The 12,285-nt window shown below is 41.5% G+C and overlaps 1 protein-coding gene across 2 annotated transcripts in view; it reads left to right on the top strand.

The window, feature by feature from the left end:
• The first annotated feature begins 631 nt into the window (after window positions 1-631).
• The window catches only part of SNX16 (sorting nexin 16), a 33,984-nt gene continuing 22,330 nt past the window's right edge, over window positions 632-12,285 (top strand). The window contains exons 1-4 of one of the 2 annotated variants that reach the window (XM_075549533.1): window positions 632-780; window positions 2,814-3,099; window positions 3,187-3,326; window positions 12,114-12,200. In XM_075549533.1, coding sequence (XP_075405648.1) covers window positions 2,952-3,099; window positions 3,187-3,326; window positions 12,114-12,200 — 375 coding nt within the window. In that variant the 5' untranslated portion in view covers window positions 632-780; window positions 2,814-2,951. Of the gene's footprint in view, window positions 781-2,813; window positions 3,327-12,113; window positions 12,201-12,285 lie in introns of both variants that reach the window. The other variant, XM_075549532.1, reaches the window with a different exon arrangement.

Below are 12,285 nucleotides of genomic sequence, written 5' to 3' on the forward strand. Positions count from 1 at the left end.
GGCCTGTAAACTGATCTGAAATTTTGTATTTGACTATCAAAAGTCAACTGCCCTGATAATCTCCCTGGTCTACTGAGGTGTTGACCCAACAAGTCTAACATGCAGTATAGCAACCTTGGGGTTAAACACCAAGAATTTCAGGGGTTCTTTGCCAATGAGGACTTCTAAATTATATTTGGCAAGTAGGATATAAATCAGTGATCTAGGTTCCCACTCTTCCAGTCAATCGCCTTCCTTCCACGCGCTGCTAATTTTGGAAAACCATCTACACTCAGTATATTAAGAACCACCCCCAAACTGATGGTGACTACAATTCCCATAATGCAACGCACGGGCCCAAACAGAGGTAGGCTGCAGACTCCTGGGAATGGGACCCTCGGATCACTCCTGTAACAAAGTAGGTATTGCAGACTCCACGCCTCCGCAGTATGGTTCGTAAAACAAAGCTAGCGCGGAGAGGTGGGGTTCGTACAAGACTAGGTTCCGCCAGGAGTTACAAAGCGAGCCGCCGGACTCGGGCTGCCGCTCAGGGGCGGCGCCTGGGGCTGACGTCACGTCCGGGATAGGCGGCCAGCCCCGCCCCCTCGCTGCGCTCGCTGCGCTCGCGGCACCCCTGCCGGGCAGTCGGGGCTGGGCGGGCGGAGGCGGAGGACGCGGTTTTTATTTTTTGCACCGGGATCACGTGAAGCCTCTCGGCGGGGTGGGAGGAGGCGAAAGCCGGGGTTCGCCTGGGAGCGGCTGAACCGTCGCCGAGAAGGGCTCGGGAAGAGCACTGCGGAGGTAGGAACCGGGCGGCGGGCGCTGTACCGGGCGGGAGCCACCTGTGCGGGGGGTTGGGGGGGCTCCCGGCCACCCCCGGGTCACGGACGACCCCTCTCTGAGGGTGGGGGGGTGCAGCCCGTGCCGGCACGCGGAGGGAAGGGTTCCGGGGTCCCAGACCCTCGGGCCGTGCACTCCCCGGGGATCGGCACCCTCCTCCCGCCCCCGCGTTTCTCGCGCGGCGGGGTGGCCGAGGGCCTGCGCAGGTCTCCAGAGTGGCACTGGGACGACCCTCCTCCGAGCGCGCCCAGCCGGGGCCCAAGTCAAAGCCGACGGCCTCGCTCCCCTGGGTCAGTGTCCAGGCCCGCCCTCCCAGTGCCCCGAGTCGTCTAGTGGCAAAGGGCAGACGGAGCTCACCAGCCGGAGGAAGGGTGAGGTTTCAGGCGTGTGACTTACATCTTTTGCCGGGGAGGCCCGTCAGGCGGGTCGCTAAATCAGCATCGTGAGTTTGTTGGATCTTGGATGACGTGGGAGGTTGCCCAAATTCACGTGCTAGGGTAAAAGTCGGTTTTCCGCCTCTTTCCCGGTTCTGGGGTCCCATTCGATTCCTACCTCTACCGCCGGTGGAGTTGCACAAATAGAGTTGGGGAGGCAGACTTGGTATCTGAAGTGTTGTCATTTCATGAGACTCCAGTTAATACAATTTCTCCATTACTTTTTAACAGCCTGGGGAAGAACCGCAGCCGCCCAGACTGTAGACTGAGGGAGACTAAATTTGCATGTAATTTTTCTATTGAGGAGGCTGATAAAGCTTTGCTTTTGTATTTTTATAAAATTACACCATAAAAGATTTACTAATCTTTTTACAAAAGAGTATGAGTTTGAAATATTGATTGAGTTCCCCAGTTGATGGCAAAGGAGAGCTCTGAAGAACATTTAAATCTTGATGAATATTTAATAACATTTAACCTTGCTGAATAATAATGGTTTAGTGTTCATTAGGCCTTATTTGACTAAATTCATTAAAGTTGTTTTGGATTTTTCCCCTAAATCTATTTGATCTTGGATTCTATAAAATGTTGACTTAAAGAACAGTTGCTATTTACCATGTGGCTGCTGAGCTGCTGCCTCATATATTACTGGGTATAAGTCTCTTGAGTTTCACTAATTCAAACGAAAGGTAATGCCCCAAACCCACTGCCATTCAATGGATTCTGACTCATAGCAACCCTAAACAGATTTCTATCTTACTGACCTCTGCCCTAGAGAATTCTCACTCTTTGGGCAACCTCAAGAGACTTATATTCCTTTTTAACTGTTCTCTGAGTTTAGGACACAAAAATAAGTCTAGAGGGGCAAGAGTAGAGCTGGAGGGTGAAAGCAGTAAGGTTTCCCAACCAAGTTCTCGTGACAGCCATTGATGCCCTTGGTCAATGAGCAGGTGTGTTGTCATGATGGAAAAGAATTCCTCAGGACTATATTCCTGGACTTTTTCTCACAAATGAAGTTTTCAGTAAGTCCCCATGATCTTCCTCCTTTGATACAATCTATCAGTATGAGTCCCCATAACCTGTGTTGACCTCTCTGCCATGTGGTTAGCTGTCCCATCAGATCTCCTCTGATTGGACCTTTTCTGAAGGCATCCAACGGAGACTAAGATGTGTGTGTTACTGAGATATTGAGAGAGTCCTTGCAGCCATCCACTGATTACAGATATGTTTAAATGCACTTGGAGGGGGGTGTGAACTCATGCATGTATGTACTGGAACCCTAGTAAAAATGTATATTTACTTCTTTGTGTGTAGACAAACATCAGAGAAACCTTTCATGAGTAATAAAGTAAAACAAAATAATAATAACATGTGACACAAGACCCATAACAGGGTGTGTAGTAAGTAGCTCTTGTCTTTTTACTAAGAAAATAGGAGACCTTAGAGTTGGATTTGAGATTAAAGGATGATTGACATTTGTCCATTCCAAAATGAACGAATGTTACACAAAACTAAAAATATAATTAAATGAATATTTTATTTTATTTTTGGATCATGTTCCAGGTTAAAGATTAATTTTTCATGATGTCCCTCTCGGTTATAGAGAGTGCATTCCTAAGAAGAAAATAATGGATTGCATGTTAGTTCTCTGAGTGCCTGGACCCACAGTGTGCGGGCCTTTGTTGCAAAGGCTGAAAGAAGATGGCAACTCCGTATGTCCCAGTTCCTATGCCCATAAGAAACTCTGCCTCCAGTTTCACAGCCAGCAGAAACCAAAGGAGTTCATCGTTTGGGAGTAGCTCAACAAGCTCAAACTCCTCGAAGGGCCAGTTAGAAGACTCAAATATGGGTAATTATAAACAGACAAGTGTGCCCGATCAAATGGATAGTGCTTCATCTGTCTGTTGCAGTCCCCTCATTAGGACTAAATTGACAGGTACAGATTCTTCCATTGAGTATTCTGCTAGACCAAGAGAAAGCGAAGAACAACATCCTGAGACAGCCAATTGGGAAGATAGACCATCTACACCTACTATACTTGGTTATGAGGTGATGGAAGAAAGAGCTAAATTTACTGTAAGTATTGGCTTCTGCAGTGCACCAATAGAAAGTGAAATATTGTCTGACCTATTGTATAACCTGGTTGTGAAATGTGTTACCAGTGGCCTGCTAGCCACAAAGTCAGTAGTTCAAAACCTTCATAGAAGAAAGATAAGGCTTAAGGAACCGATTACAAGGATCTACATGTGACCTCCTCCCTGGGGGACAGACAACAGAAAAGGGGGTGAAGGGAGACGTTGGACAGGGTAAGATATGACAAAACAATTCATAAATTATCAAGGGCTCATGAGGGAAGGGGGAGCGGGGAGGGAGGGAATAAAAAAGAACCTGATGCAAAGGGCTTAAGTGGAGAGCAAATGCTTTGAAAATGATGAGGGCAATGAATGTACAGATGTGCTTTACACAATTGATGTGTGTATGGATTGTGATAAGAGTTGTATGAGTCCCTAATAAAATGTTTAAAATAAATAAATAAAATTTTTAAAAAAGAATGATGAGGGCAACAAATGTGCTTGGCACAATGGATATATGTACGGTTTGTGATAAGAGTTGTATGAACCCCCAATAAAATGATTAAAGAAACAAAAGGAAAAAAAATAAAATGATAAGGCTTTCTATTCCTGTAAAAATTTCATCTCAGAAACTATCCTGTAGGGTTACTCATAGTCAGAATGGACAAGATAGCAGTGATTTTTTTTTCAATAGGTAGCCTAGGGCTACCATTATAAAATGCCATAAATTGAATTACTTAAAACATGAAAAATTTGGCCTTTCACAAAGCTGGACGCCAAAGTGTGACACACAATGTTAGCAAGGGTTCTTTCCTCTGAGCCAGAATCCGTTCTATGCTTCTCTCCTTGTTTCTAGTGAGGACCAGCAAGCCTAAGCTTTTCTTGACTTGTGATAGCATAACTCCAATCTCTGCCTTCACCTCCACACAGCTAAGTTCTCTCTATGTCTTTCTTTTTTATTTTAATTATGTAATAAGAAATCCAATTATATTGGATTAGGAGCTGCCCTACTTCAAATATGACTGTATTAACCAACTTAGTTATTATATCTACAAAGACCCTATTTCTAAATTACATATAATCGAGTATAAACCAAGTTTTTTCAGCACCTTTTTTTTTTTTTTTAATGAAGGAGTGGATGGCGTCTGTTGAGGAAAGGGGTGCCTTCTGGGAGACACTGTTTGAGATGAGTCCAAAGGAATGACTAAGAATGTATGAGACCGCGGTCAGAATTAGGGACTGGTCGTGTGGAATGTGGTGGTTGGAGGAGTAGGATGTGTGTCACAAGTCAATTCTGTAGCTGGAGCAGATGGTGAGTGTGTGGGATGTGTCCATAAGGGGTCTGGAGAGGCAAGACAAGGGGCAGTACCTGCTGGGATCTGGGCTACCTAGAGCCTGACTTTGCTCAGGCTGGAATGGGACAGGCTGTCAGTAGTGCTCATGGTGGGCGAAGCAAGCAGTGCCCAGCAGAGGGGAGTCTGGGGAGGAAGTGATGAGGGGTAGTGGGCGTGTGGTCCAGGCCAGGGCCGGAGGAAGAGTGCTGAGATGAGAGTGGTCGGTGCCTGAGGCAGTGTGAGGGCTGCAGGAGGAGGGAGGGTGATCCTGTGGTTACTGGCTTGTGTTCCCTGTGGACAATGGAGCGGGTCACCAAGATGAGGGCTCGGGGAGAAGCAAGCATGAGCAAAAGGAAGTGAGTTCTCTTTGTTCTTATGATCAGGCTTGGGAATTGTATGTTGGAAGTAGCTATCAGGTTTGGGGGCAGCTTTTTGAGGGACCCATTGAAGGTGGGCCTGGGAGGGGAAGTCAGAGCCAGTGGTCTGCTGGAACCAGTCCTATCAGCTCCAAGGAGCTAGTTGTTAAATTTCCAGAACTGAGGGAGTGGTTCAGTCTAGTTATTAAAACTCATCTGCTACTGCACCAACTAAGTCCACATGGAAGACACACACTGGCCTAGGCGATCCAAATCAAAAGCAAGGAACAGCATCATACTTTAAATGGTGAACACTTGGTTTGCATAAGGCTGTGAATAACAGTGGAGCCCCCAAAACCCCATTTTCAGGGTTCACATATGGATGAAGCCTCCCGCGAGTCCCCTCTGACCATAGTTAAGGGGGTATGAATAGCCTTGTTAACAGTCAGAGAGCACAGTAAAGTCAATTATGACAGACAGAGGTTCAAAGGAAATGTCTTATCATTTGACCTTCCCTTTGACCAATTTAAAAGAATAGAAGCAACCTTGTTGGAGACTGTGTGCCAGGACGGGCCCCTCAGGTCCTAGGGCACTTGAACTGTGGGTGAGGAGTTGATGTCTTGGGTGGAGTGGACCATGGCGATGGCAGTCCAGTAAAGCCTGTGAGAGTGGACCTTCAGGGCCTTCATCTGCTGATGGGGCACGACTTGAGGTCTCAGCACATTTTTTATCCCCCAAAAAGCCCCCCAGTTTTTTGTGGTAAAATAGGTGCCTCGGCTTATACTCGAGTATATACAATCAGTCACATTCCCAGGTCTAAGGGCTAGACTTCAACATATCTTTTGGGGAGACATAATGCAATCCATGACATCTGCATATGTTAATGATATTGTTCAAAAATGCCTGCATTGTATTGAGTCACCTTTCTTTGGAATGAGTTCAAATATGAGTCTCTTCTAGTTGGTTGGCCAGGTAGCTGTTTTCCAAATTTCCTGGCATAGATTAGTGAGTGCTTCCAGCGATATGTCAGTTATTGAAACATTTTAGTTAGTAAACTTAAATCAACTCCTTAATTTCCAGGAGTGCCTTTGGTGCAGCTTGGATTTTGCCTTCAAACCATTGGTTCATGATCATATATTAGCTCTTGAAATGATTGAGAATTAAGAAATTCTCTTCAGTAAAGTGACTACTCGGTCCTTCCATCTTTTTATGTTTCCTGTATCATTCAATATTTTCCCATGGAGACTTTCAGTATTGCAGCTCAAGGCTTTATTTTTTTAACCCCTAGTACTTTTGACTTGGGATATGAGAGCGTATCCCCCCTCTCCCTCACACACAAAAACCCAAAGCTCTGCCCAGCAGAGCTTCATTGAACGCATTCTCCCATTAGGCAAGCATAGAGCAGCTCCCTCTGAGTTAGTGCACCCAGTGGCATCACCTGGGAAGCTTCTCTCTAGTCACAGTGAATTTTGTCATGAAAGCAGTTTCATGTCAACCTCATTCCATGCAACTTCTTTTTGTTTCTGCAAATGAAGAAGGACATGAAAGGACAGGATGTGTACTGGTACAGATAGGAACTGGAAGCACAGGGAATCCAGGACAGATGATCCCTTCAGAACCAGTGGTGAGAGTGGCGATAACTGGAGGGTGGCGGGAAAGCGGGGTAGAAGATGGGGAACTGATTACAAGGATCTACTTATAACCTCTCTGGGGCATGGACCATAGAAACGGTGAAGGGAGACATCGGACAGTGTAAGATATAACAATATTGTAATTGATAAATTATCAAGACTTCATGATGGAAGGGGTAGCGGGAAGGAGGGAAGGAAAATGAGCTGGTATCAAGGGCTCAAGTAGAAAGAAAACTAGTTGAGAATGATGATGGTAACAAATGTACAAATGTGCTTGACAATGGATGGATGGATTGTGCTAAGAAGTGTAAGAGCCCCCAATAAAATGATTTCTTTTTAAAAAGAGCTATTGAAGCCCTCTCTTTTTAAAAAAATCACTTTATTGGGGTCTCATACAACTCTTATCACAATCCATACATCCATCCATTGTGTCAAGCACATTTGTACATTCATTGCCCTCATCATTCTCAAAACATTTGCTATCCACTTAAGCCCTTGGCATCAACTCCTCAGCCCTCCGTGTGTGTGTGTGTTTGTGTGTGTGTGTGTGTTTTCTCATATAGATAAGCTCTTGTGACACCAGTAACTTTGCTCCTTTTTCTTTTGGCATTATCTTTTCCATTTTGATTTGTGTTTTTCTAAGCACGTAGATATGTCTCTTTTCAGGGACATTTTTATATTGTGAGTAGCATCTCTTACTGTGTTGTTTGCTTTTTCCTCTCTCAATGATATACTCAATAAACAAAAGTTCTCAACTCTAAGATGGCCTTGATTATTAATTTTTCATTTATGATTAGCACATTTTGAAATGTTTGTGTACTCCAAAAGTTAAAATCATGTTGTCCTTTATTTTCTTTAAAAGCTTTATTGTTTGACCACTGATGTTTAAATGTGTAAACCATCTGAATTAATTGTTGTCCATGGTGTGTGCTAAGGGTCAAGATATAGTTTTTTAAATCTACGTGGATATCAGTTGATCTGGCTTTTCTGAAAAGGCTATTGCTCTACCTGATGTGTACTACTGCCTGTTTCATACATCAAGTGACCATTCAATGAATGTACAAGTGTGCTTTACACAATTGATGTATGTATGGATTGTGATGAGTTGTATGAGCCCCTAATAAAATGATTTAAAACAAAATCAAATGACCATAAATAGATGGGCCTGCTTTTGTACATGGGGTTCATTTTCCATCGCTGTACCAGTTCCACACAGCCTTAACTGCTACAGCTGTGGGTGGGTCTGGAGATCTACTCTTGAGATTCTTTTTCAGCAGCGCCTGCTCTCTTGGCCCTTTGCATCGGGATTGTGCTGAATCTACAGATAACTCTAGGGAGAACAGTGTTGACACTATTGAGCCTGGTAAACAAACGTAACTTATTTAAATGATGAGTTATGGTTTGTAATTTTCCGTGCCGAGGTCTTACATATTTAGTTACCTGTGTTTCCTGGTGTGGATGTTTCTGTTATTCTTGTGAGCAGTTTTTCCTTCTTGCTTTCTATCTGTTCATTGCTAATTGATGCATGTTGACATTGTACCTAGCAATCTTGATGTTTAAGTCAACATTTCATACTCTAACTTTGTGGGAGACCGGGAAGAAGTTCAAGAAAGAAAGATTGAGATACTTTGTTTAAAAATAGATTTGATCTTTGGAGTTATGTTTTCTCAAAACCTCTGATATAAAGGCAAACCTGTAGAACTGATTTTTTTTGAGAGATTCATTTTGGAAATAAGCTTGTGATTCATTTTTTACATCGATTTACCTTTATTAAGGAGAAGTGAATGTTTAACATTAATTGAGGTGAAATGTGTATAAATATAAGTTTGTAGGTATTTAATATAGCTGAATGCCAATATAGTTTTCCAGGACACTGAAGAGGAAGAAGCAAAGAAAGTTAAAAGAATAAGAAATAGGTAAATGAGCAGAGTCTTCTAACGTGTGGTACAAGGAGGATCTGTGCTACAGAGGAAATAAAGCATGGCAGTGGGGTAGGGAGTTTCTCCAACCCTGGGATGGTGATCGCTATCAGCCAAGGGCTCACCTAAAAGATTTTAACACTAAGAGGAAGCTATCACATAGGTTATTTCAGGAAAGACAACTGCAGAAAGGTCCTTGTGGCTGAGAGCAGAGTAAACAGGTGTAGATAATGAGATAACAGGTAAAGGTAAGAGAATGGCAGACCATACTGACCATTCTAGCTTACTGTAAGAACTTTGGATGAAATGGAACTCTTAAAAGGTTTTTTGTTGGTTTTTTTTAAAGAGCCATTTAACTAAATGTTTTAAAAGGCTTTCATGGGGGCAGATGGGACCATAAAGTTGGATTTTGCAGGAGTCCAGGAAAGATATGGTTGTGATTTGGCACAGCAGAGCATGTGATAAGTATTGCTGAATTCTAAGCATATTTTGAAGGTAGAGCCAACAATATTTCCTGATGACTTAGAAGTGGCACAGGAGAAAAGAAACTGACCCCATATTTTGTGCCTGTAGAATGAGAACAATAAGATTGCTATTTAATTAGATGAGGAAGATCGGGATTTGGTTTTAGACATGCTTAGGGAGATGTCTGTTAGAGTGTATTAGATATTGAGATGGTGATGTGAAGTACGTGTATGTATGAATATATGTGGGGTGTGTGTGAACACTTTGTGTATGTGTGTGAGAGTACATGTATGAGGGGGCCTCAAAAAGTTCATAGGAAAATTCCATTATCTTGTTGAGTTTTGTCATGAACTTTCAGGAGCCCCATTGTAGGTGGAAATGTGTAGAATTCCGTGCAGAACACAGCTGGAGACACAAGCTTGAATCTTGAGTTTGTAAAATAATTTCTCCTAGATAGGTTCATTTGAATTGAGCTCTTAACTGGAGAAAATATTCAGATTGACTATTGAAATCTGATAATAAAGAGAGTGTCAAAAGCCTTCCAAAAGGGTTTTAAATAAAATGTGATTGGAAATGGATGGGAAACGGGGCTGGGAAAGAAGCATACTGTTGGTAGGCTTGTGCCATTGATTAGGTTCTGCCTCCTCCTCTGAGTGCTGTAGTGCTTTTGGGGAAATTCATCAAGTGTGATGCTTGTGATTGGTGTGCTTTTTCTGTACGTGTTTTATAATTCACTGTAAGTTGTTTAAAAACCCTTAAAAGTGAACTATATAGAAAGTGCATTATTTAAGCATAGACCAGGGAATAATCAGTACTATAAAGTTTTCTTTTAAAGAACACTACTTAAATAAATAGAATGCTAGAAAGTAAGCTTTCTAGAAAGAAACAACCCAAAAGTCTACATTGTCTCTTGCCAAGTGAAACAAGAACCTTTAGGAGCCACAGAGGTAAAGTAGTCACTTAGTTGGGGGATGGGACAGGGTTTATTTTTCCAAAATGTGAAAACAAAGTGCATATGGATTATTTTTCAATAAACTTAATTATCCTATGGAATTAACTTTTTTCATGTAACAAGCATACATGCTTACAGTTTTAAAGCCAGTACCACCCATCCACCATTGTTTCCCACTAACTTCTAAAAACAATATTTCTTTTGTATTCCTAGTACAACTATTTCAGATCGGAACTTTCTGCAGACTTTAAAGGATATCCAAATAGTCTTGCTCCCTACCTTTTGTGTTAATAAGATAAGTGAGTTGGTGTCTTACTTTAAAGCTAAGGGATTTATTATTACCCCTTGCTGACACTCCCTCCTTAAGAGCTCAGGGAGGAGTTTGAAGGGGAGAAAATTCAAATGGGAAGCATGATCTGTAATCCCTAAATAATGAATAATCCCAAGAACAGCACTGTCCAAAAGAAATAGATGATCCATAAATACAAGGGACATTTATAATTTAAAGTTTTCTAGGAGCCACAAAAATTGGGAAATAGGTAAATTATTTTTATATGTTATTTAATGTATTATATCCAAAGTTTGATTTCAACATTTAATCAAGATAAAAACCATTTTAATGATACCATGAGGGTAGGGTGAAAGTGGGGGGAGAAGGGGTAGGAACGGGTCACCAAATGGCATATAACACCTCCTTCCCCCAGGGGGAGGAACAACAGAAACGGTGAAAGGAGATAGCGGAGGGTGTAAGATGTGAAAATAATAATTTATCAGGGATCGATGGAAGGTGGAAGGATAAAGGAGGGAGGAAAAATGAGCAGCTGATACCAAGAATTCAAACAGAAGTAAATGTTTTGAAAATGATGGCAACATGCACAAATGTGTTTGATATAATTGATGTGTGGATTGTTACAAGAGCTTTAAGAGCCCCCAATGAAATGATTTATTAATTAAAACGATTTTAGTGATAAAACTTTGCGTTTTTCATACGAAGTCTTTGAAATCTTGTGGTGGTTCTCATGCTCGTTCCACATTTCAGTTTGGTCTCCTTGTATTTCTGGTGGTCAGTAGCCGGTGGCTAGAGTACCGCTCTAGGACTACCGTTGCAAATGACCGCGGAGCCACCTTTAAAGAAGTTCTTTTTTCTTGAAGAGCTCCACTCATTCAACAGATACCATATATGTACCATGTCCCAGAATACTGTGCTAAGACCAGCTAGGAAAGCTATCTTTAGTGTTTAGTAGCACTTTCACAAAATCACTCATAGCCGTCAAGTCAGTGCCAACTCAGAGCAACACTCTCGGGCAGGTGGCTCTGCCGCTGTGCATTCCCGAACCTGGCACTGCTGACCGGAGTAGAAAGCCCCTCTTTCTCCTAACAAGCAGGAGGTGGTTTCAAACTGTTGACACCTGGCATCATTTCTCAAAATAAATTTTAAAACTACTTATAAGATAGTTTCTTCATAATTAGCTCTTTAAAAATATAGACTTGTTTCAGCCAAGTTTTTCTGTTTTAATAACCTAGATAATTATGCTTATTTACAGAAATATGTACTTCTTACCTACCATGGTAGCTCTTTTAGTGTGGATTTCAGCCTTTAATATTAAAGTATTGGGTTATATTTGAAAACGGCATCATAGTTACTGAGTGAAAAAGTTAATTATGTAGGAAGAGTGGCTTTTTTTCACAGCGTCAAGCATAATCGAATCTTCTGCCAGCCCTAGAATATTTTGACATCAAGCATATTTGGAAGCTGATGAGTTCACTGTTATTATTACAGACGCATCGAAACATTTTGTGTCCAATTTTTCATATAACGTATCTCTAAAAGTTGGCTTTTAGTGACAAGTAACAATATGTTGATTATTTATGATCCATGTAATATCTATATTCTTATATCACCATTTCAAAAATACTCCTATGTGATTGTCTTTAAGACTAGCATTCACAGATGTTGATATGAAATTAGAAAGCTTTATTATTCAATGCATTCCAAATATTTAAAACTTAAAAGTATCCTAGCTTACAATTCTTACATAAACTGAAAAGAAATTAAGTGTTTTAATCTTAGTTGTCAAAAGATTTTAAAATATTTTGTTTGAATTTTAAATAGCTTTATGTTTTCTTTCTATAGGTATATAAAATACTAGTAAAGAAAACTCCAGAAGAAAGCTGGGTAGTTTTTAGAAGATACACCGACTTCTCTAGACTTAATGACAGAGTAAGTTGTTTAATGAATCCAAACTGACTTTTCCATTTTGGATTACCTGTTCCTTAGACTCATTTCTTGTACTTTTCCCCTTGGT

Source organism: Tenrec ecaudatus, chromosome 5 (genome assembly GCF_050624435.1).
Source record: "Tenrec ecaudatus isolate mTenEca1 chromosome 5, mTenEca1.hap1, whole genome shotgun sequence".
In the NCBI taxonomy this organism is placed as follows: Eukaryota; Metazoa; Chordata; class Mammalia; order Afrosoricida; family Tenrecidae; genus Tenrec; species Tenrec ecaudatus.